The sequence below is a fragment of the Xyrauchen texanus genome, chromosome 2, assembly GCF_025860055.1.
Source record: "Xyrauchen texanus isolate HMW12.3.18 chromosome 2, RBS_HiC_50CHRs, whole genome shotgun sequence".
In the NCBI taxonomy this organism is placed as follows: Eukaryota; Metazoa; Chordata; class Actinopteri; order Cypriniformes; family Catostomidae; genus Xyrauchen; species Xyrauchen texanus.
The window spans coordinates 49,792,452-49,818,227 of NC_068277.1; the positions used below are offsets into that span (position 1 = coordinate 49,792,452).

Sequence of the window (25,776 nt, forward strand, 5' to 3'; positions counted from 1 at the left end):
CTGTGAATAGTGAAGTTCTACAATGACGCTGGGTAATGAAAACTATTCAGTTGAATGATGCTGCATCCACACCGCAAGGTGTCAGAGTAAGTCCAAGACGTCATATAAAAAATAATTACTGAGTGCACCTTTAAAAGGTTCGCAGAAAGGAAGTGAAACCAAAATTTCCCACACTGGCATTATTTTACCTTTTCTCCTTGTTGAATGACTGTGTCAGGTAAGCCTGAGACTTCGCCAACCTGTCCTGGTGGCCCTGGAGGTCCTTGTAATCCACGATCCCCCTTAATCCACAAACACACATGTCAAAAACACTACAGTTATTAAACCTCTTGTATGTTTTTTTCACAGCAGAATCTGTGTACCTTCTCTCCTTTAGGTCCTTGGAAGTTCAATCCCATGTTTCCCTGTAAGACACAGAAACACATTAAGACATTGTCAAAACTGAGTAAACCATGATAATGTTTAATTGAAGCATGTAGACTAACCTTTGGCCCTTGTAGACCAGGAGGGCCTGGACGACCCTGAAAAACAATTTAATAAAAAAAATGAAACTCAATAAATCATTGCACATGTGTTTGCTTGTGTGATTCAAACAGTGAAATTGTGAGATCACTTACCTCATAGCCACGGGGACCAGCAGGACCAATGGGACCTGGAAGACCTTGGAGTCCGGGATCGCCCTATATATCGTAAACAGTGTGTTATGACATAGGGTCAGTTCAATTTATTTCTCTAATTACATATTTCTATTGAATTAGATTTGGGTAAGAAACCAGTTTAAGGGGGTACACAGTGAACAAAATCCACAAGAGTGTGTGGGTCAATTTATGCCTCATCTTTCCCCAAAACTATTAACATGTGGATCTGAGATTCACCCAGACAAAATCCAGTTTTGTTGATTACGAAATTGTAAATTCTCACCCTGGTACCCGGCAAACCATCAATGCCAGGATTCCCATTATTTGAGATGCGACTAATTTCATTGACATCCCCAGGCTCTCCCTGCATGAGAAAAGAGAGGGTATTTAGAAACCTAACTTCACATATATGCTAATATATATACAGTGGAAATTATGAACATGTGCATTATGGAAAGAAAAAACTGCCTTCTGTCCTGGAAAACCAGATGGACCCTGTGGAGACAAGAATTAAAAATGAGAATATTCTTCTAAAAGCAGAAGATACAAAAATATGCACAAACCATGTCAAATGTGACATGAATTAACACTTACTTGTGGACCATCTAAACCTGGAAAACCTGGACTTCCTGTAAATCCTTTTTCACCCTGTAAAAAAAGGAAAAACAAAACTTTTTTTTTTTTTTTTTTTTTTTGCTGTTTAAGCTCTTTTTCAGTTTTTAAATAATTCAACTGATCCGTGCACTGATAAGGAATGTTTGATTGCCACATACTTTAGTTCCATTACAGCCAGGAATTCCTCTGGGTCCTGGGGCGCCATCTTGTCCTGGGATACCCTGTCAGTCAAAAAGAGCACATAGATGCTTACAACTATTGCCATTGAGAGTGTGATTCAAAATCAGGGGAGGAAGAGGGCAGCAACTTGACATACGCATGTCATGAGAGCCTTACATCATTCCAGAGACATTGCTCAAATCCATACTAGCAATTTATAACAGCATATCATCTAATTAACTACTTTAAATGCAGCCTATTCTAGCACAGCATTTATAGTTTTGTGATATTTTGGACATTACTTAAATCTAATTCAATTTGGTTATTATTTGATTTTATGGGTAACAGTATTTTTCCAAATGTATTTCATTTAACAGATTAAACTGAATTATTTGACAGCATATTGACTATGTAATTGTTTATGGTAAAAAAAAAATGCCAGTAACAATTTACAACATTAGTTAACATGAACTAAAAATGTACAATATTTTTAGAGCATTTATTAATCTTGGTTAACATTCATTTCAACACAGTAATACATTTTTAAAATCAAATGTTGTTAGTTAACATTAGTTATTGCACTTTAAACTAACACAAACTAACAATGAACAATTATATTTTCATAAACTGACATTAAGAAAGATTAATAAATGCTGTAAAAAATATTGTTTATTAGTTCATGGGTTCAATACAAGTTAAGCTCAATCAACAGCATTTGTGGCTTAATGTTTATTAACACAAAAAAAAAATATTATTTTTAATCTTGCCCCTCTTTTCTTTAAAAAAAAGAAGCAAAAATCGAGATTACAGCGAGGCACTTACAATGGAAACGATTGGGGCCAATGTTTGGAGGGTTTAAAGGCAGAAATGCTTATAATTTTATAAAAGCACTAGAGCAGTCACGATAATGGAATTTAATTAGATTACTCAATTCAAAAAAATTACTAGATTACAAAATTGCTGAATCGACAAATTGAAAATAAGGCAGAAGTTACGCGGTCCACGGGCGAGGGTCCAAACACATAATGACAAGAGATGTCAGCTGTGTGAGAACGTCTCGGGTTACTTAACTGTAACCCTTCTTCCCTGAAAAAGCGGAACGAGATGCTGTGCTGATTTAGCGCTTTGGGAACGTCTTTTAGGAGTGACCAGCTGTGAATGTGTGTGCAACACATCAATGAAATTGACTGGAATTTACAGCCTCTGCTGGTGATATCATCAGGATGTGCCAGTACCAGGGGCTATAAATAGATGCGCCACAGGTACATCGTCAGGTATTTTTGTCTGAAGAGCAGTCCTGCGGCAATGAAGCGCAGGGCAATGGAGCTTGCCCTGGGCCTAAAGGAGAATCTGCCGTGCCAGTCTGTTTAGCTGGCGTGACCGTAGACCTCCTTGATGGTTTATGTAAGAGACTGCCGCTGTGTTGTCCACCCGCACCAGGACATGGCAGCCTCTCAAATGCTGGAGGAAGTATTTCAGTTCCAGAAATACAACCATCAACTCGAGACAGTTGATGTGCCAATCGAGCTGATGACCCTCCCATTCCCTTTGAGCTGGATGATCACATAGACAAGACGCACCTAGAGTGGGACCCAAGTTGAGGAACCGGGGTCTGAACCACATAGAGAGGTTATGTAGCCTGCAGTGCGTAACCCTTATCTGTCTTAGGGGACTGGGCCTTGGATGAAATCACCTGGCTTTGAGCCACAACTGAAACGGTCTCATTTGCAGAAGGCCCAAAGGAATCACAGAGGATGCAGATACCATGAGACCTAGTATTCGTTGATACTGAAGCAACCTTGGCCTAGCCTGACTTTGCTCAGGGTGTTCTGAATTGTCTCAATTCGAGCGGGAGACAATTGTGCCCATATCATGATCGAAATCCATACAATCCCCAGATACGTAGTTCTCTGAGTAGGAGAGAGAACTCTTTTCTTGTCATTGAGTCTCAAAGCCAGAGAAACCAGATGAGCTAAGACGATATTCCTGTGCTGTCATACAATAACGGTTTATGGTGACCACCTCTTCAAGCTTCAAAAGGACACAAAATTCAGAAGTCTAATAAATTATTCCATGAGACTCATTATTGTTATTGAAGCATTCGATAAGGTTTGGTGAAATCGAATGTATTATTTAGTAAAAATGTTTACTGACCGTTATTCTCCTGTGCGATGAGTGCACCTCTTTACATGAGAGCAACAATAGCTCCACAGCACACACGAGATGAGGCATTCAAGCTAAAACTCATTTTGTTTAGTGATATTATCAACAGAAAACACAACATAGCTGCACACAAACCAGAGAACATAACTTACAAACATGTCTGAAGAGTTTGTAGTGGAAGAATAGGTGCATTTCAATGTCCAGACTTATTTGTTTGAGTCGGAGTCCTCCATCAATCAGAGAGATGGGGCTGAAGGTAGCTACAGTCCCGCTGTGTCCTACTCAGACACTAAAGACACACAATAAAAGTGATCTTTCTATGTTAATCAGAGTTTTTGCCCTAAGCAGCCTCGACGAGACATTCTGTCGATCGCTTGTTTTCTATATTTGGACCAATATAACCAACGTAACCCCATTCGCTATGAACTGGCACTGGTCCAAAATGCAATGCCTGGTGCGAACATGAGGTGATCGTCTGTGTTTTGCAACTGCTTTTGGGTCTGTGAATAAGGTATAACGTGTGAGTAAGGGCAGCCAGTGGAGTTTCTGGTGCCATTGTATGACATCACTGAGAACATATTTTTTTTTACTATTTCTCCGTTTGTGTTAAGAAAAAGAATGAAAGTCATAATGGTTTAAAACAACAAAAGGATGAGTAAATAATGACCGAATTTACATTTTTGTGTGAACTAAACCTTTAAATGGGTAGATCGTGTTTAAAAAAACTTTAAAATGTAGATAAAAAAAAAAAGTTGGGCACACCTGGAGTAGCCAATCTCTATCAGCTAGTATTATATATATTTTTTCGATTATAGATCTGCTTTGGGTGTATTGGCCTTATATATTGTTTGCACGATCATTTTGTTGTTGTTATTCAATCATAGAGAACTTAGGCTAATGAACGCATTTTAGCCAAACGCAACATTACCACGACAACTTCATACAATTGGACTTATTTGATTATTTTTCTGATTACTCGATTAATCGTCAGAATAATTGACAGATTACTTGATTACCAAAATAATTTATAGTGACAGCCATAAAAAGCACTTGCATGAATTCTTATGTAAGTTAACATAAACTTGTTTATTATTTGAGCTGTAAAGTACATTTTTACAGTCATTTTAGGGTATTAGGGTTTGTTGACATTACATTGTCATGGCAACAAAGTGGCAAAATTGGCTCTAACTTTAAACAGAAAAGGTTACTAAGTGATTTAATCACACTACAATCATATTAACATGCATATTGTGGACGTCTTGTAGCTATACTTCTGAAATAGTGAGTATATTAATGTTTATGGATTGGCCCCTATTCACTTCCTTTGTAAATGCCTCACAGTAACCCAGATGTGACAGGGTGGAGTGCGGGCCGGGTCGTGATTATACACACCCGGTCCCTTATCAGGCTAATTAAGCCTCCGAGATGGATAAAGGCCAATTGCGGAGGGTGGTGCGAGGAGAGAGAGATCGTTTACGGACATGTCCGTCATGTGTATGTGTGTTTGTCTTTTTGTTTAAGTTAATCATTCAAATATTGTTTATATCGCCAGGCCGGTTCTCGCCTCCTCCTTTCCATTGAACTGCTTTACACTAGATTTTAGAATTTTTAAAGAAAAGGAAGGGCAAGTCAAAATTCATTTTTGTGTTAATCAACATTATGTCACAATTGTTGTTGGTTGTGCTCAACATGTATTACATTTACATTTATGCATTTGGCAGATGCTTTTATCCAAAGCGACTTACAGTGCACTTATTACAGGGACAATCCTCACGGAGCAACCTGGATTAAGTATCTTGCTCAAGGACACAATGGTGGTGGCTGTGGGGATCGAACCAGCGACCTTCTGATTACCGGTTATGTGCTTTAGTCCACTATGCCACCACCATTCCAATTGTATTGAACCCAGAATATTTCTTTAACTCATTTTAACAAATGGAACCATATAGTAAAGTGTTACCCAAATTCCCCTATAAAAGACAAAGAAAAAAAATAATAATAATAATAATAATAAAAAGTAAAACAAAAATATCCAGGGGTCAAATATTTCCCTTATCAAAAAAAGGTTCATTTCTGACCATTTCTGACACAGGTCTACAGTCTGTGCCTTTAGGGAATCAACTGAAACAATGGATCAACTCATTCACAATTCACTCACTGGAATTCCTGGTGTTCCTGGGAATCCTGGCAATCCAGAAGGTCCCTAAAAACAACACAGAAACTGTCATCATTTGTGGATACACCTAGACCCATCTTAAGCCAGAGGCTGATACTGAGAAAATCTCACTCTTATGCCTTTTGGCCCCATTGGCCCATCAGGTCCATCATCACCCTATGAGAGAGAGAGAGAGAGAGAGAGAGAGAGAGAGAGAGAGAGAGTCAAGCATTAGTATAAAGTATGCAATAATTGATAATTGCCTTTCATTTATTGGATGATCTGCTAATAACAATAACTGATTTTGGCTTATAAAATCCACTAAAAACCAAACAAATGTAATTGAATCAGATGTAAAATGTAAATAATCAAAATTTAATTTCTATTAAGCGCTACAATTGATGTATATACTGATGGACAATGCGCTGATCACAGACCTTCTCTCCACGAGGTCCAATTGGCCCCTCTGGCCCAGGGAAACCTGGAACACCTGGCTGACCCGATAGTCCTGGAAACCCTCGATCACCCTGTCATACAGATAGGAAGAGTGAGAGATTATCACCAGAGATGTACCAACATAGAAGATCACGTCACTGAGCAATTCAAATAAGAAAGAAATAACAACATGCATGTATATGTAAATGTTTTAACAGTCATGGACATGCACCAGGGTGTCATTTAAAGCAGTTCAGGTGGAAACTGTTCTTGCAAAAAAATTTAAATTACCAAACAAATAAATGTTCCTTAGCAGCAGGCCAAATGGAATGCTTGTGGTGTTATTTAATTAATGGCGCAGGGAAACATGAAGGAGTCAGGCTTATCAGCCTACAGGCTTCAGTGTGCATGTGCAGGTGCTTGTTTGTGGGTAAACACTTACCTTTTCTCCTTTCACCCCACTGCAATCACACTTTGATCCCGATCCACAGCCATGACATGCCTGAAGAAACAGAACACAAGAAGTCATATACACATGGAAGAGACATGTACATATAAATTAGTGTACGCCTTCAAATCAATCCACAGCGTTCAAGATGTTCAAGTCATGAAATTCCAATATATAAACCTTATATCATCCATATACAGACTGTGTTCACAAACAATGATGCAAGGTTTCCACACATTTTCCCAAACAGATGTTAACCACTAGCATTTACTCAAGCTAACTTCAAGACTTTAAGACTTTGAACCCTTAAACGTATACACGAGCACATTCCACCCCCTGTACCACATACATTTTTGGGGGGGGTTGTGCCCACACCTCTTTAGTACTACTCAATATTTATCTTATAAACAATTTTTTCCCCTGATCTCTGACATATGAAAAATAAAACATGAAAATATATTTTATTTTCTAATGGTCTTGAAAATATTTGGAAAATTTGACACTATCTGGGCATTTTGTAGATCCATTTGTGATAGATAAACGTGCCGGGTCTCTAAAGACCCGAATATGTAAGAGTGCTTGGTGAAATCCCCATGCATTTAAGGTTTAAAAATGAAAACATTGTTTCTTTGGAAGCTGATTATGTGTGAATAAATCCGTTGGACAAAATGTTCATTTCTATGAGCTGAATGTCTAACAATAGTGTTAACAGTGGATTTCACATGTTGTCACGCAGGGTGGACAATTCTCACTCTTAAGCACATATGTAAACAAATATGCAAGGGATTTATTACAAAATGGAATTCTCTAGCAAACAAATACCATATGCCTTAGAATAGGTATTAGTTAAGATATCCACCATGTTAATGAAAGTGAAAGTTTAATGGACTGACAGCTTGGGTTCTTTTTTGGTCATCCTCAACAATTTGCTTCTTATTTGTAATATAGTTCAAGAGGCCCTGGAAGTATTTTTCCATCACTAGATGGCGCCATTTATCTGTATCCCCTCAGCCATTTGTCTCAATCACAGATTAAGAGGCCTGTATCCAAACAGTTTAGAAGTGAAATAACATCCATCTTCCATAATGTAACCAGTTGGCTGGCTTTCTGTCAGACAACAACCCTAATAGACCCGTCCAAGTCTCTCATTTGTCAGAAACATTAACAACCATATTCAATGGGCCCTGCGGGTCAAATACGGCCCGTTTAAAATTTTCAGACACGTGAGAGGTTGTCAGTTGTTTTATGGGCTGTTCTCACCAAATGCGTATTGTGTCTGTTTGGGCTGTTTTTCAGTTGGTTTCCTATGTAAACTCATGCTTTTTTGATTATTTTTAGAGGCATTATCCATCCTTCTGACGGAATGGGAAGATTAAAGAACTAAATTCATGAATGACTGATAAGCTTGAGTTCAAAGAATCAGAATTTATTATATTTTTTTCAGTATTTCCTGCTGGATTTTTTTTTTCTTTGGAAAACTGTAGTGGGGCAAATATATAATTCCTTAAATCTCCTTCGTACAAGTATAAAACAACATTTGCTATTTTAACATGCTAACGTGCATGTTAAAATGCTAAAATAATGCAATTTGTTTAAGAGAACTAGAGATTTCCCAACCAAAATTAAGTACAAATTATGATGAAAAAAGATGAACAAAAAGGCTCATGACATAAGTTTGAGTGAATACACCCAGAGGCCCCAAAACCATATATGCAAGGTATGCAACACATATAGGCACCATGTAAAGGGGGGCGGCAGCAGCTCACTAAAGGGGCCTTAATCGGCCACCACCCCTTCAACACTTATAAGGGGAAGACACTCACAACTCAATTTTGAGTCATGTTGCCATTTGTTCGTTAGAATGACAAATGACTGAGTAAATTGAATGACTTATCAAGACTTTAGGTTACAATATATTCAGTAATAAGGAACATTTACAGGTCTTGTTAATGGTCACATTTTTCTTTTGAGGTTGTCACCATGTTTAAACACATTTCTTAACCCATATTTTAAATGGTCCTGCAGTGTAACAAAAAAGTAACTAAAGTTGGGCTCAGATGCACTAAATCGGACAGAAAATATCTCCCATAGAGGCTGGGTTCCGTGATAATTGTGGAAATTGCACTAATTACAGTAATCTTAATTTTAGTTTCCCAAACCAGCACTTAGAACGCACATAAAGTAGATCTGAAGTGCGCTATCAGGTCCAAGATGTTAAAATGTAGACATTTGATTTTTACCCGTACTCTCTGGAGGCGACAATCTTACAAAGACAATTAGCACAATTAGGTCAAAGAGTATATAACTACATTATTTATACTTATTAAACTGATAGATCCGGTCCTGGATGCTGATTGGTCAACAGCCGTGCTTTATTCATGATAAAGCACAGCTCTGACTTCTTCACAGAACTCCTATTTGAAGCACTCCGCAGCACCCATAGCTGACAGTTATTCTTGTTGCCTAGCAAAGTTCTGTTTACTGATTAATATCAGGGACTATATTTTCTGGTGGAATGATGGCATTTAATAATTTAACTTACAAAATGTATAATTTTAATGAACATTTGTGTCCTTAATATTCTTATTATGTGGTGACTGTTTTATAAAAGCAATAAGGCATGAGAGGCTGTGCTATATTGTGAATAGAGTCACAGCTGAAGGTGTTGCCAGCATTCTGCTTCACGTCATGCAATGAACAGTGTCCTTCAGCCATGACTATATTCACAATATAGCACAGCCTCTCATGCCTTATCATTTAAATGTAAAAAAAACTCCAACCTTAAGATGTCGAATAAAAAAAAAAAAACAGTGTTTGTTAATATAGAAAACATTCATGTCATGTCACGCTTGGATGCCAGAGATGTTTTAGCACAGTGTGTGGACTTTTCAGACGGACCCTTACGTACAGCAGATGAACAATCAGCAAACATTGAACTTTATAATAATTTTACCCCACTAAGAAACCACTAAGTTTGATATTATAAGGAAAATGTGTTATTTCGGAAATTAAATAACTGCCGTATATTTGTCATTGTCCTAAAGCCCAAAAAAATTATACAAATATTTTCTGGATAAATATTTACTTTACATTAACAGCATTTTCCCCCCCAACAAAATATTTGTAATTCAAATATTTTGAACTGAATTGAATTTTCACTTCTTGTGGGCTTGTGGAAAAGGATTTTTGAGAAACAGTGTTTTTTTGTTGTTTTTTTAATCCCCTTTTTCTCCCAATTTGGAATGCCCAATTCCCACTACTTAGTAGGTCCTCGTGGTGGTGTGGTTACTCGCCTCAATCCGGGTGGCAGAGGACAAGTCTCAGTTGCCGCCGCTTCTGAGACCGTCAATCCGTGCATCTTATCACGTGGCTCAATGTGCATGACACCACTAGAGCGAGAACCACTAATCACAACAACAAGGAGGTTACGCCATGTGACTCTACCCTCCCTAGAAACCAGGCCAATTTGTTTTCTTAAGTTGCTTAGGAGACCTGGCTGGAGTCAGCATACCCTGGATTCAAACTCTCAAATCCAGGGGTGGTAGTCTGCGTCAGTAGTCGCTGAACTACCCAGACCCCCCTGTAACAGTGTTTTATTAAGATGAATTTAGTACACACACACACACACACACACACACACACACACACACACACACACACACACACACACACACACACACACACACACACACACGTTTGGTTTCCATGTTTTATGGGGACTTTCCATAGACATAATGGTTTTTATACTGTACAAACTTTATATTCTATCCGCTAAACCTAACCCTACCCCTAAACCTAACTCTCACAGAAAACTTTCTGCATTTTTACATTTTCAAAAAACATAATTTAGTATGATTTATAAGCTGTTTTCCTCATGGGGACCGACAAAATGTCACTTGACATTTGACATTTGGTCCCCACAAAGTGATAAATACACGCTCACACACACACACACACACACACACACACACACACACACACACACACACACACACACACACACACACACACACACACACACACACACACATACACACACACATTGGTGCGGCTATCCTTATGAGGACTCTCCATAAACATAATGGTTTTATACTGTACAAACTTTATATTCTATCCACTACCCCTAAACCTAACCCTCACAGAAAACATTCTGCATTTTTACATTTTCAAATAAACATGGTTTAGTATGTTTTTTAAGCAATTTGAATTATGGGGACACAAGAAAATGTTCTCATAAACCACATTTATAGCATAATACCCTTTTAATTACCAGTTTGTAACCTAAAAAAAATTCCTCATCAACCACACGCACGCACGCGCGCACACGCACCAGCTAGTAAATCTTAAACATGCTCTAAGACTCTTCCTTTGTTTTGTCTGAGCTAAAATGTTACAAGCTATCAAAATATTATGAACCATGTCAAATCTTAGGTAACAGAAAAACAGGAATTCACATTTGAAATATCTGGGCCACTTTTATATTTTCAATTACATTCTTGATGACAGTGAATGGTGACCGAGACATATCCTTATGTTTTCCACAGATGACAAAGTCATACAGGTTTGGAACAACATGAGGTTGAGTAAACGATGGCAGAATTTTCATTTTTGGGTGAATTAACCCTTAAGTGCAGATATGTGGAGATGAACAGGGCCACCCAGTGGAAGATATTAAGCACCACACAGTTAGGGAAACTTTTCATGTGTGAGTTCATGTCAATAGCGTGGATTAACTGATCGCTGGTGAAAGATGGCCTGAGGACAAATTAATGGTGGGAGCAGACAGAACTAAGCGGCAGCAGACCGCAAGTAACACGTAAGCAAATCAAACACACTCACAAACACTTCTAAACATAAATAAACAACTACATAAGAACGCACAAGTGTTTTGGCCAGTGATGCTGATCAAATAGAAACAAAATACAACTATTGAAAAACCTGTTAAATTGTCAATGTTTTTAGCAGAGGACTATTTGTATACTGTACATCCAGTATACATGAGAAATAGAATTTGCTGTTAATTATTGGCTTGAATGTATGTGTGTCTAAAATGTAAGTGATGGGACTGAAAGGTGAAAAGCAGTACATCACCTATATATACTATATACATACACTGATTAGACACACCATTAAACCACCTGCCTAATATTGTGTAGGTCTCCCTCGTGCCGCCAAAACAGCGCCAACCCCGCATCTCAGAACAGCATTCTGAGACACTATTCTTCTCACTACAATTGTACAGAGTGGTTATCTGAGTTACCGTAGACTTTTTCAGTTTGAACCAGTCTGGCCATTCTCTGTTGACCTCTCTCATCAACAAGACATTTCCAAACAGAACTGCCGCTCACTGGATGTTTTTTGTTTTTGGCGTCATTCTGAGTAAATTCTAGAGACTGTTGTGTGTGAAAATCCCAGGAGATCAGCAGTTACAGAACTACTCAAACCAGCCCATCTGGCACCAACAATCATGCCATGTTCAAAATAATTGAGATAAAAAAAAATTCCCCATTCTGATGGTTGATGTGAACATTAACGGAAGCTCCTGACCCATATCTGCATGATTCTATGCACTGCACTGCTGTCAAACGATTGGATGATTGTTGGTGCAGCACGAGGGCGACCTACACAATACTAGGCAGGTGGTTTTGATGTTTTGGCTGATCGGTGTATTACAGAGTACCCCCAATTAGTTCAACACAATAATGTAAAGATATTCTAAACTGATAAACAGGTTTCAGATTGGTATCAGACGATACTGAGATTTCAGATATCGGAATCAGATCAGAAGAGAAAAAAGTGGTATCGGTGCATCCCTAGAAAGTGTTTCTTTTTGGTTTTACCCATTTCTAAACACCTTTATGCCTTTACTAATTTATTTAAATGGCCCTGCGATGTGACAAATTACACCAAACCCCCCTTGACTTCAAGGTCCATGAAATTAGAAAACAGTAAGAAAAAAAAAATTAGCCCAAGTCTCCTAAGAAACTCTCCTTAAACATTATTAGGTTCCAGCTCTTTCAAATGTAATGAGCCAGAAAGCACCTCCCTCTGATGGCCTGCACTGGCCCTTCTCTGGAATTCTTTTATTATTATTCCTGCAGGGCTAAGAAAAGAATGACCTTCAACCTCAAATAATTAACCAGCTAGGACAGAGTGGACTGGGTGGGGGCGGGGCCTTGTTGGGTAAAAATGTACACATGGGGTCAAATGTTTACCAAGGTAGTTTCAGCATCTTATTGAACTGGGCATTCGCTTCTCAGAGAACTCTGACTGAACTCAGTTCACCTCTAACTGCATAAGCCTTGAGCCTTAATTTGACTCAACTGGTAGGTTGTGACACAAATACAAGTTGCGGGTCTGTTCTGATAAGGTCACAGAAAGCAGTTAATAAACACTGCTAAAGGCAAATAAAACATGCATCTAACCATATAATCATGCATATTTTAGTTCGGATATCAGAATAAATAGGCTCATAAACGATTTCCTTATTTTCCTGTTGTTGACGTCCAATCAATCTGCAGTATGTTTGTGTAAATTCATCTGTCACTCAGTAATATCGTCAGGGTTGTGATGGTTACTTTTACATAGAGTGCAGAATACATGTTGTAAACCAGTCAGTAAAGTAATCTAAATACTTTGGACAACTTCTTCAGCCCAGATTTTTTCTCTTGTTTTGACTATAAACAAGTTAATAACAAGTGATACAATTATGCCAGTTGAGGAAGACAAAATACACATACACTGGCAGCCAAAAGTTTGGAATAATGTACAGATTTCGATGTTTCAGAAGGAAACTTGAAAACAAACACAAAGACAATGTTATGCTTCATTTAATGAACCAAATAGCTTTCTGCTGTGTTTGATATAATGGCAAGTGATAAACAGCAAGTTTTTTACATCAGTAATGTCCTGACTATACATTGTGATCAGCTGAATGCCACTTTGGTGAATAAAAGTACCAAATTCTTTCTATAAAAGCAAAATCTGTACATTATTCCAAACTTTTGGTCACCAGTGTATTAAAAATACATTATCTGAAAAACACCCAAATATATAAAGCAAAGAGTTGCTTCTAAAACAATATTTTTACAGGAAAACGATATAAAAATGATCATCGAGAATCCGATTTTTGCTGTAATATCGAAGGTCTTACTGAAGACAAAATTATTATCTAACGTGGATTTTCTTGATAGAAAAACTATAATCATGCCTTATGTAAAAGGGCTAATAATAGCATGTTAGCTTAGTATAAAGCTAAATGTTCACACAACAATTTAAACAAAACTAACTATTTCGGCAAAGTAATCTCTTCAGTAATCAAAATACTTTCTGAATGTATCTTTATTTAGATAACCAACTATTTAAATTGCAACTGTAGCGGAATACAATTACTGAACATGCGTCTTTCATATAGCCTACATAATAAATTTTCAGTTAAGAGTATGACATTTTGTGGTTTGACAGCTTGAATAAAAGACCCATTCAAGGCTACTACAGAGGAATGACATAATAAACATCACTATGTCTAATAGTTAGTTTGCGCAGTTACACCAGTTTCACCAACCTGCAAACTCATCAACGTCACATTGTTCATTCTTGTGTACCAAAACTTTTGTAACTTTGGACTACATCTCCTGAGCCACTTCAGCTCGTCCTGTGTGTGTGTGTGTGTGTGTGTGTGTGTGTGTGTGTGTGTGTGTGTGTGTGTGTGTGTGATACAGCAAATGTTTTATCGTTCTCTTGTGGTCTCCAAACACTATTACACCAGACTGTTAAATAGAGGCCAACTGAGTGTATTGGAAAGCATGCAAATTGGGTTTCTAATTTAAATGTCAGCTAATTTTAATATATTGATGCCTTAAAAATAAATCAATTAAATAATGTGCCAATCAATAATCAATATTTTATGACATCCCTAGAAAGCGGAGGCACTACAGTTTTTTCGGAAAGTAATTTTTATTTAATGAAAGTTGCATATGGACATAACAGCAAGCCTTGAGGATATAAATACGCAACGACACACATTCAGAAAGTAAAGTTACTCAATGAATCGCAACCTAAATTACAATTGTTTATGTTCACGCATTACTCCAGTTGTTATTACAGCAATCTCCACTTGACAGAGAATCAGAGAGAGTCAGTATCTCTGTCACACTTCCACCATTTTGCATAGGCAATTGTGACATACCTCCGACTGAAGAGAGCGAGATCTCAGCAAAACAGTCAACAAGTATGACACCCTCAGCAAAAATCTAGTTTTTTGAGTCTTCTAGTGTGATACCGGGTTTATTTAACATTTATGGATGAAAATACATCTCTGGTAGATAATCTTGGGTTAAACTGGTAAACATTCATGTTTCTTGTTCACATGTTTCACATGAAATTTTACTTAAGTATTAAAAAAGTAAAACGTTACTTTTTTCCCAGCTAGAATGAAATCAAGAGAGGAGATTGTGTGAGAGAGGACACTATCATCTTTTTTGAGCATGTTCAGCTCAAGGTTGTTGTGACTGCAACAGATGGCCAGCTGTTCAACCTCTTGTCACCTTTGCGGATGAGGCCGATGACCGTGGTGTCGTCTGCAAACTTCAGGACTTGCAGTGCAGTCATTCATGTACAGGGAGAAGAGCAGTGGAGAGGGAACACATCCTTGAGGAGCACCAGTCCTAACAGTGAGGGTCCCGGATATGAGTTTCCCCAGTCTCACTAGCTGTGCTGCCTATCTGTCAGAAAGCTGATGATCAATCGACAGATTGGGGTGGGCACAGAGATGGATCAGTTTGGTTGAGAGAAGATCAGGCATGATGGCATTGAAGGCTCAATTGAAGATTGCTATATGCAATCCTGAAGTGCACTCAAGTCGACACGTGCTGAAAGTGTCATAGAAGCACCACAAAATGACGTGGTTGCTTCAGAAATAGTTTTTCATCTCACATTTGCTTTTTATGACAATCGGTAAGGTTTAGGTTTTAGGTTTAGGGTAGGGATGTTGGTTTCGTTGATTTAAATCTCCATAGAACATTAACCTAAAAAACCTCATCTGTTCGGGAGAACATTTCACTCACTTTTAGCGCCAAACAGTGTACATTTCACTTCTGAACTGCCCTGAGACATGCAATGAACCACATCATTTTATTTTCCAAAAACGTTGCCACTGTCACACAATGTTCATAGCATGGGAAAGGCACTCACGAATTGTGATGTCAGAGTATCTAGCCAATAAATCTAAATAAGCTTTGAAGAAAGTTAGTAATGTTGTTTGTTTTGTGAATTATTTTCTGAGGTTTGCTACCACACCATGCTGTTGAGCAGGTAGTAAAATTCATAACAAATATTTACTTAAATTCCATAATTTTTATTATCATTATTATCATCATTATCATTGCTGGTTTTATAGTTTTGAATGAATACATCACACTCAGCCGGGCGGTCAAATACGGTCTAGTCGCACAAATATTTCAACGTATCCGAAGCTCAAATCAGATCCGAAATTCCACCTCTGCAGATGGTCGGAACTCCACACATCCACCGTGCGACATTCCGTTTGTCGGATTCAGTGACAAGTCGGCTTCAGTCCAGTAAGACGAAAGACAATTATTTGAAATAAATACAGTGAGTAATTCAAGTTTTTACTGAGTAAAAAGTAAAAAAAAATATTTGGAAATGTAATTAAGTAAAAGTACAAGTATTCGTTTAATTACACTCGAGTAAATTACAAATCCCCAAAAATAAAACTTAAGTATTTTTACTCAATTACTTGACACCCCTGCACAAAATTTAGCTGGATTCACTCCCGCATTTGAATGCGGTTGTCATTCCCGAAACCTTGTAGTGTGCCTGGCCTACGTGAACTGAATTTCTCAAAATATACAAATTTCCCAAGAGAAAGTGAAATCAGCATATTTCTCTTATCATTCAAGCAGTGAAAATGTCTGAGAAGGCACAATATTTAAATAAACTATCAATCTAATCTACTTGTTTAAAACACAACTATGTCAACATGTCCAGGTGCACCGATTGTGATTTTGGTACAAACTACATTCTCTCTAAATATTTGCACATCAGAGCAGAGCAATTAAAGCAACAGCTGGCCTCATGACACATCATGAGTACCTAAACTTCACCACAAGAGGACGCTGAAAAGAGGCATTTAGTGTTTATATTACTGTAATAGTCAATCTTTCTAGACTGATGTACAAAAAGCTAAACAGCTTCTTAAGAATCCGCTTTCATATCAATGTTTAGGGCAACATTTGACTTTGTTGAGTGGAGATCAGTTGTGGAGAGAAACAACTGGATGTGGACTGGTACGCCAATGATTGTAGGACAAGTTCTCACCTGAACTATAATCAAAAGATCTAATTCTATCCCCCACAGAATGTGTTCAAACCTGCATGCCATACCCAACCAGCATATGAATCTAAAACTGCTTGGTTCAAATGAATTACACCTTGAAGCACACTGCATTCTTTTTTAAATAAAGTGGTTTGCTTAAGCAAGGCAATAGCTTTACGCTACTTGCATATATCACAAAAGCTACATATTACTAATAATATTGTGTTATATTAGGGCCTACTGTTTTGATTCTTTTTTTCTCTCCCACCAACAGAGTTTAAAAAAAAAAATCCTATGCTGTCCCAAGGCAGGAGGAGGATAGATGATAAAATGCCATGGATGCCAGAGCATTGTTGGAAAAGCATGGATGGGCCAAGGAAATCATACTGTCTGACACAATATGGCAGTTAATGTGTTCAGTTTAATTAAAAATGTTAATTTTTATTAGCTAAATTTTTTTTTGTGTTAATCTAAAAACATCTATGTGTTTTGACATCTAAAGTATCATCTGGTGTAAGGTTTACTCGAAACAAGTACACATTAGCTCCTCTTTACATGCACATGCTCTCAGTAAAACAACAGGGCTTCCTAGAGTTACACAGAGGAGCCACTTCTGCCATGAAAGCAAGGGTGTGTATGACAGGGAAAGTAAATAAGAAAGAGGGTTTGAAGTTTGGGGAGGGAGCACATGACTTTAGGGTCTCTAAAGACAGTTTGATTCATGCTGAAACAAGATCAAGTTTTGCACTTTGTTCAAAAAAGACATTCACGCACACACTTCTCTATCTGAAAAAGCTATATAATTACAACCTTGTTTTAATGCAGGCTAGACACCCATTTAAGTGGATATTACAATGTCTGTGTTATCGCTCTTCTACACACTAGTAATATACACACAGACTCTCGCAACACCCCCGCCCACCCCCACACTTTTTTTTATCAGAATGCACCAAATAAAACCAAACGTTTCTGTAAAGCAAGTTTGATGTGCAAAATCTGTTTGATTTATAACATAAAAAAGTATTACAATACATTTTATAGTAAAACATTATTTGTATAAAATTAAATGTAATAAAATATTACAATTTGTCTATATTTAGACAAACATTCAATTAAATATTTCAGTCTAATTTTAAGATTTACACATTTCAATTGTATGAAAATTTTCATCAAACTGAATTGAGAACACTTTAATTGTATTATGATCAATTAAGCATACTGTAAATGTGAAGTATGCAAGATTAATTAAATACTTCACATTATGCTTCATTCATTATATGTAAATTTGGTTTAAGATTGCTCAATTCAATTTGATGGACATTTGCTGGAAGGGTGGAACCTTTCGATGTATTCGATGTATCTCTCCGGACTCATTACACTGACACACGCTTTACAACACACACACAACAGTGATTTATTGTCAGTGATAAAGTGATGGGGAAATCTGTCATTCCATCTGTGCTTGTACAAAACAAGCACAGATGGAAAATGTAACAGAAATCAAGTATTTTTCAAACTATTTAAGGCACAAGTTCATTACCACAGAAGCATATCAAGTCTTAACTATCACCAAAATGCAGAATGAAACGTTTTTGTTGGCAAGCTTTTCATGTTTAGTTCAAAGCGATGATTGATGCTGGCATTGATGCCCTAACAAAGCTGATTAATATTGTGGAGGATGAGAGTTTTAGAGATTTAATGCCCATTGCAATGAGTATGTAACCTATGTGGGGGACTTGTTCTTTTAATTAGTCGACATCCCACTTACACTTTGGGAATCATATAATGTTACTTGAATTGGTGCTATTTTTCTATCTTTATACTTTGGAATACTTTGTTTGGAAAATGTTAATAAACATTTCTCCATCACAATGACTCATTACAGGGGTCATAATTCATTAAGTCTACATAAATTATATATTAGGAATAAGCACAACCCTACAAATGCACTTAAAAGTAATTCAATTAATTGTAAGTCAGTAACTGTAATCTGATTACAAGAATATTAAAAGTAATGGATTACACTACCGGTTTTTATTAAAAATACTATATTACAGTAACTAATTACTTTGTAATTTGATTACACCCAACACTGGTGATTAATCACAATTAAAAATTTGAATCGACTGACAGCACTAATATATATACTGTATATATATATATATATATATATATATATATATATATACGCTTATCAGTCACCACATTAAACCACAGACACCTGTGAATTACAAAAGTGAATAACATTGATTATGTTGTTACAATGGCACCTGTCAAGGAGTGGGATGTACTAGGCAGCAAGTGAACCGTCAGTTCTTCAATTTCATGTGTTGGAAGCAGAAAAAAGTGACAAGCGTAAAGATCTGAGCAACTTTGACAAGGACCAAATTGTAATGGCTAGACGACTGGGTCACTGCATCTCCAAAACAGCAGGTCTTGTGGAGTGTTCCTGGTATGCAGTGGTTAGTACCTACCAAAAGTGGTCCAAGGAAGGACAACCGGTGAACCAGTGAAAGGGTCATGGGTGCCCAAGGCTCATTGATGGGAGTGGGTAATGAAGGCAGAGTAACTCAGCAGACTGGTCAGAGTACTCCTGCTGACCCCTGTCCACCACCGAATGCTCCTACAATGGGCAGTATCAGAATTAAACCATGGAGCAATGGAATAAGGTGGCCTGGTCTGATGAACCACATTTTGTTTTAGATCATGTGGACAGCTGGGTGCGTGTGCATCGTTTACCTGGGGAAGAGATGGCAGCACAATGGACTATGGGAAGAAGGCAGGCCAGGAGAGGCAGTGTGATGCTCTGGGCAATGCTGGGAAACCGTGGGTCCTGGCATTCATGTGGATGTACCTTTGACATATACCACCTACTTAAAGATTGTTGCAGATCACATACACCCCTTAATGTCAACGGTATTCCCTGATGGCAGTGGCCTCTTTCAGCAGGTCAATACACCCAGCCACACTGCAAAAATTGTTCAGGAATGGTTTGAGGAACATGCTAAAGAGTTCAAGGTGTTGACTTGGCTCCAAATTACAGCGATCTCAATCCAATTGAGCATCTATGGGATGTGCTGGACAAACAGGTCTGATCCATGGAGGCCCCACCTTGCAACTTACAGGACTTAAAGGATCTGCTCAAACGCCTTGGTGCCAGATACCACAGGACACCTTCAGAGGTCTTGTGGAGTCCATGCCTTGACAGGTCAGAGCTGTTTTAGCGGCACGAGGGGGACCAACATGATATTAGGCAGGTGATTTAATGTTATGGCTGATTGGTGTGTGTGTGTGTGTGTGTGTGTGTGTATATTATATATATTTTAGGGCAGTCGATTTAACGCATTAATTAAGTGTGATTAATTTGATTAAAACTAACGTGTTAAAACAATTAACGCAATTAAATCACAATGCCGCTGGACCATAATGAGAAAAATTCCTGAGAAATGAATGCTTGTAGTACCGTCTGTTTACTCCAGAGGGCAGTAATTGAAACTTCAGCTGTATGGAAACGCGCAGTTTATACAGTGAACAAAACAACCCTTCAGCAGGCAGCACAACACAAACCTGCGTTACGTTCAAAACACTTGATGGAGCGCAAATTTGAACTAAGGGATCACAAGATGTGTTCTTAAACTTTTTTTTTTCACAAGATAAATGTTTAAAGGGGTCATGAAATGGAGAATACAATTTCCCTTGATATTTAGACATCTAAGAGGTAACTGTACAAAAAAAACATACTAAAAGTTTTAGATCTCAACTTCCTCCACAGTCTAAAAAGAGCATATAGTTGCCACCCTGCTGAAATGTCTAATTTTAAAATCTGTCTGTTTGTGACATCACAAAACTTTGCTCATTTGTGTTTACACATCCCATAATATGCATCATCACACCCTTGGACCCGCCCACTGGCATGCAATGCAAGTCAAAAGAGTAGGCCTTGTGTGGCTAAATATTACAAACATAACACCATCTGGACTGTTTTAAATTATTTGGTATATAAACATGAACTACACAGACTCTTTGACCGCTGCCATGTATCTCGCTGCTTTTAAAAGACTCGGTGTAAAGTTACAACTCTGAAAGGGAGAAGCAATTGTCTCATTCAGCTGCTGCCTTTGTCATGGATGTGTTCTTTCTCCCATCTGCACTATTTTTAATTGTTGGTGTTTCCGGCAATGTGCACCTCAGTGTGCCTACAGTATGTGTGTGCGTAATTTCACTGTTCTTTGAACTATGATGTGTTTGTTTGTATTTTTTGGCTCATGTCAGCATGGATTGCTTGTGAACAGTCAAAACATGATTCAAGCTTTGCAAAGGAACTGTTGTTGAAGAATGGGGCAGTTTAAAACACTTCAAATATGTAAGTAAACTGTTTCATTCATGAATATTTCAAATGTCTTGACTGTTTGATCATTTATGGTGCTGAGTGTTTACATTTACATTTATTCATTTGGCAGACGCTTTTATCCAAAGCAACTTACAAAAGCGAATCATCTTAAAGAGACAGTGGTACCAAAGTGTCATATTACCAAGTTTCACTAGCATCAGAATAGTATTCAAAACATATACAAGTGCAAATTATTTTATTTTTGTTTTTTTGTTAGTGACTAGTTAAGTGCTCTTGGAAAAGATGCGTTTTAAGTCGTTTTTTGAAGACAGAGAGTGAGTCTGCTTCACGGATGGAGTTGGGGAGGTCATTCCACCAACTTGGTATGATGAAGCTAAAAGTCAGAGAAAGTGTTTTGGTGCCTTTTTGTGTTGGTACAAGGCGACGTTCTTTAGCCGAATGTAGGCTTCTAGTGGGTGTGTAGCTCTGCAGAAATGATTTCAGGTATGCTGGAGCAGACCCAGTGACTGTTCTGTATAACAGCATCAGAGCCTTGAATCTGATATGTGCATCAACCATTAGCCAGTGGAGAGAGACAAGGAGTGGTGTAACATGCGCTCTCTTTGGATCATTAAAGACCAGACGTGCTGCTGCATTCTGGATCATTTGCAGAGGTCTAATTGCACATGCAGGGAGGCCTGCAATGAGAGAATTACAGTAGTCCAGTCTAGTTATGACAAGTGACTGAACAAGCAGTTATGTGGCATGTTCAGATAAGAAGGGTCTTATCTTCCTGATGTTGTAGTGTAAATCTGATCTTGATACTGAGTGTTAACAGTTGTGCTTGAGATGAACAGTTTAATATGTTCAGATGCAATGTGTTGGATGTGTGTTATGTGTAAACCCTGCAACTTTGTTTTATAATGACGAGGTTCATTTCCACCATATATAACATTTATTTTTAACAAAATAAAATAAGCAAATGCAACTGCTGCTCTATGTGAAAACAACACATTTAATTTGTTTAGCATAAACAGATGGACTGTGCAAGATTCAGTCATCATAGCACTGAAGAATGAGAGATCAGATAAAGTTTAACAGATGACAGATAAAAGAGGGATAAGACATCTAGATCATGGTCAGTCTGACTCTACACTCTATCCAACCACACATCCACCATTAATTTGTTCTTATTACAGTTATACATATCTCCCTTTAGGAAACAATCCAAAGGAAAATAATAGATATCTTGTTGCTACTCATATCAGTTACATAAATTAAACCAGAAATAGTGAGAGAGAGAGAGAGAGAGAGAGAGAGAGACATGTAAAAGAATATGTGGATGTGTGGTATGTTTTATGGGGGTTAATCTGGGGATCATTCACATACTTCTGTTAAGATATTGTTTCTTCATATATGGCATACCTTTAAATAAAGACAAATCCAATCAGAACATCTGGACAGCCCTGTGAATGTAGACCTTACAACTCTTTTGTCAGGCAAATAAGAGACGATGAACAGAGGAGTGTTGTTGATAACTAAATGAGAGCAACTTACATAATATACTAACACACAAACAAAGCCATGCAATCATCTGATTTTGCACTGCCCTACCAACAGATATTTGTATTTTACACAACCAGGAAACAACACCGCTATCAAATCCATCAGGAATGCACCATAGCACCTCACCCGTCTGCTCCATGCATTCCATTTGTTGTGCACCAAAGCCTTTGAACCTTAAATCGCACATCTCGTGTTTTAATACTTCTGATTTTGAATCACTTTTATGCTCATTCCACATGTCCAAGAGTACCAGAGCAGAAATTCCTCAAACACTTCCAGAGAATACACATTTTGGTGCCATTTTCAGAGGACATTAGGAATTGCTCTGTCATTCTGGTGTGCTTGTCAAAGAACTTTAAAAATAAATAATATGTGTGAACACATGCATTCCTTCACAATTATTGCTTAAAGAATGCTATTAATGCGTATTCTATCAACCTAAAGGGAGGAATGCGAGATAGCAGTCGAAATGTTCTAAAGGATCAAACTACAGGTATGGCCTTGGGCAGGTTTCCTACATAAAACATGTCTGATGAACATGAATACACATCTGGCATCAATATAAGAAGAAAAGGGAAGGATAACCTCATGCTCGGAAGTGAATGAAACTTTGATATAAACTAACAACATTTCTCTGATCATTTATGCTGCAATGTAGAATAAAGCCAAAAGAGAGCGAGAGAGAGAGAGAGAGAGAGAGAGAGAGAGAGAGAGAGAGAGAGAGAGAGAGAGTTGTGATTGAGCAATACATCTGCCAGGCCAATTAATCAGATGATATTTGGCCATTTTGGGATTACTGGCATCAGCTGATTTACAGAAATGCTACCTTGCTTTCTTAATGGATAATCCAATGCATGTTCCATTTTTGTAGATAATTTAAATGTGTTATTTTCACAAAATAAGTGTTAATTTGATTCCAGCAAATCTCATTTGCTCTACTGACATAAAACATTTTCATATAAAGTATATCTCTATTATTATAGCCACCTTGATCTCTAGATATAGGTATCATGAGCACTGATACAGAGACGACTAACACATTTGCAGACATTTGTAAATCTATTTAAAGAGTGAAATGAGAACAATTATCAAAACTAGGAAACCCCAAATTTCAGCTCTTTGTGTTATTATCAACTGCATAGTTTTACTGGAATTTGCTGGATCTGCCAAATACAGTAATACAATGTACTAACAATTTCTGTAACATATGACCCCAAATTCACCAGAATTAAATAAAGTGTGTTGTTATTACATGAATACATTTTCTTCTGCTAGTAACCTGCCTCTTATGATGTTGCCATAGAACAGGGCAGGTAGCAAAAAACAAAGAGGATAGAAATGTCCAGTATGATGTCTGGAGCAGCAGATATTCCCTCACTACCATTCATGGCCTGATTCAACAAAAACATGCCTATTTGTTCATCTCAGACTGAGCAGATAGCTCTCAGTAGACATGCCTTTTCATACATGCTACCAAATTGAACTGCTTGAATTTTCCAGGCCTCTCTCTGTTTCTCACCGTTCTTTCACATTTCACAAGCACAGTTTGATGACCTCTTCATCCCCACACCAAACAGACAGTGTGTGCAAGTGTTTGTATCCACATACCAAAAATCAACCCATTTGTCAGGGTTAAGGAAACAGCTGGCACTGGCTAGCTAATAAATGGCATTTGCAGCTCATTCGCACCACAGTGTATGTATACACCCCCACAACACACACAAACACAAAATAGACAAACACACATACCATTTTATCAATTACCACTCACTAGATCTTCAACCAGTATTTAGACAGTTGCAGTAAAGGCTGTATTTGTGTGTGGATACGTATAGTATGTGCCACTGCTTCATTATCCTATATATTTCTCCCTGCAATTTGCCCTCAGACATCGATAATTATCCTCTAGAGCAGTGTTTCCCAAACTTTTTTGCCAAAAGTACCCCCAAAGTTCCATCAGTAAGGCTTAAGTACCCCTACATTGAGACAAAACCAAAGATGTTTACCAAAGGCTAAATATAATTTATATATATATATACATATATATATATATATATATAGTATATATAAAACATTTAATAACATTTATTTATCAACAAACTTCTAACTTGGTACATTGGGAAATACAAATTTTACAGATTTAAATGTATCATTAGTTTTTCATATTTTTGGTCATTTTGATAGACAAATGTGAATTTTGAAGCTGCCGTGTGTTCTTTTATATTTAGAAAGTATGCAATTAAATTCGGCTTTAAAACTCACATTTGAGGTATGAAGTTTGTAATTTATGTTGTATAACAAAACGTTAACCACAGACCTTATTTTACTCAAAAACCCCATTATAAAACGCAAATGGCAACATTTGCCCATGGCAAAATCCAGAGGGAACACATGGTGAATTCTCTACCAGGTTTTTAGATGACAGCCTGAACAGCTCTATTTGCAATTTGTACTATTCACGCTGATATGTAGAACAAATGCTAAAACGGTACTGTCTCTTTAAGAAAACTGGCAATTCCCACTGATCTATAAGTGGCAGTTCTTTGTTTTGTTTTGGTTGAACAAACATTAATGAGAATGAAGTCGCACGGCTTCTTTATAATAATAAAATTTTATTTTTGTTGTTTTTGGACAGCGACTGACTGTAAAGAAGAGAAAGGTTATTAAAAACATTATCAATGAAAAATGGATTGCGTGGATCTCGTCTTTAAAGGGGTCATGAAGACTTTTTAAATAATTTTATTATCTTCCCTGTGATAATTCCAATGATAATTTTATAAGTTTTTTGCACCAAAAACAATAACATTTTAGTAGTATATGATCTTTTTCCACCCTGTTTTTGGCCTTCTGTCTGAAACACCACATTTACACCGGGTATTTGGGCTGCACGATATATCGACATCGCTATGTGCTCAGCCGCAATAGTCACATC

The 25,776-nt window shown here is 37.5% G+C and overlaps 1 protein-coding gene across 1 annotated transcript in view; it reads right to left on the bottom strand.

Moving 5' to 3' along the window:
* Window positions 1-25,776, bottom strand: part of col4a5 (collagen, type IV, alpha 5 (Alport syndrome)) — a 77,701-nt gene that overhangs the window by 46,477 nt on the left and 5,448 nt on the right. Inside the window, exons 2-13 of the mRNA XM_052146417.1 lie at window positions 6,608-6,667; window positions 6,168-6,257; window positions 5,863-5,907; window positions 5,734-5,778; window positions 1,412-1,474; window positions 1,233-1,286; window positions 1,107-1,133; window positions 922-1,002; window positions 618-680; window positions 486-521; window positions 363-404; window positions 189-281 (exon numbers count right to left, since the gene is read on the bottom strand). Coding sequence (XP_052002377.1) covers window positions 189-281; window positions 363-404; window positions 486-521; window positions 618-680; window positions 922-1,002; window positions 1,107-1,133; window positions 1,233-1,286; window positions 1,412-1,474; window positions 5,734-5,778; window positions 5,863-5,907; window positions 6,168-6,257; window positions 6,608-6,667 — 699 coding nt within the window. The remainder of the gene's footprint in view (window positions 1-188; window positions 282-362; window positions 405-485; window positions 522-617; window positions 681-921; window positions 1,003-1,106; window positions 1,134-1,232; window positions 1,287-1,411; window positions 1,475-5,733; window positions 5,779-5,862; window positions 5,908-6,167; window positions 6,258-6,607; window positions 6,668-25,776) is intronic.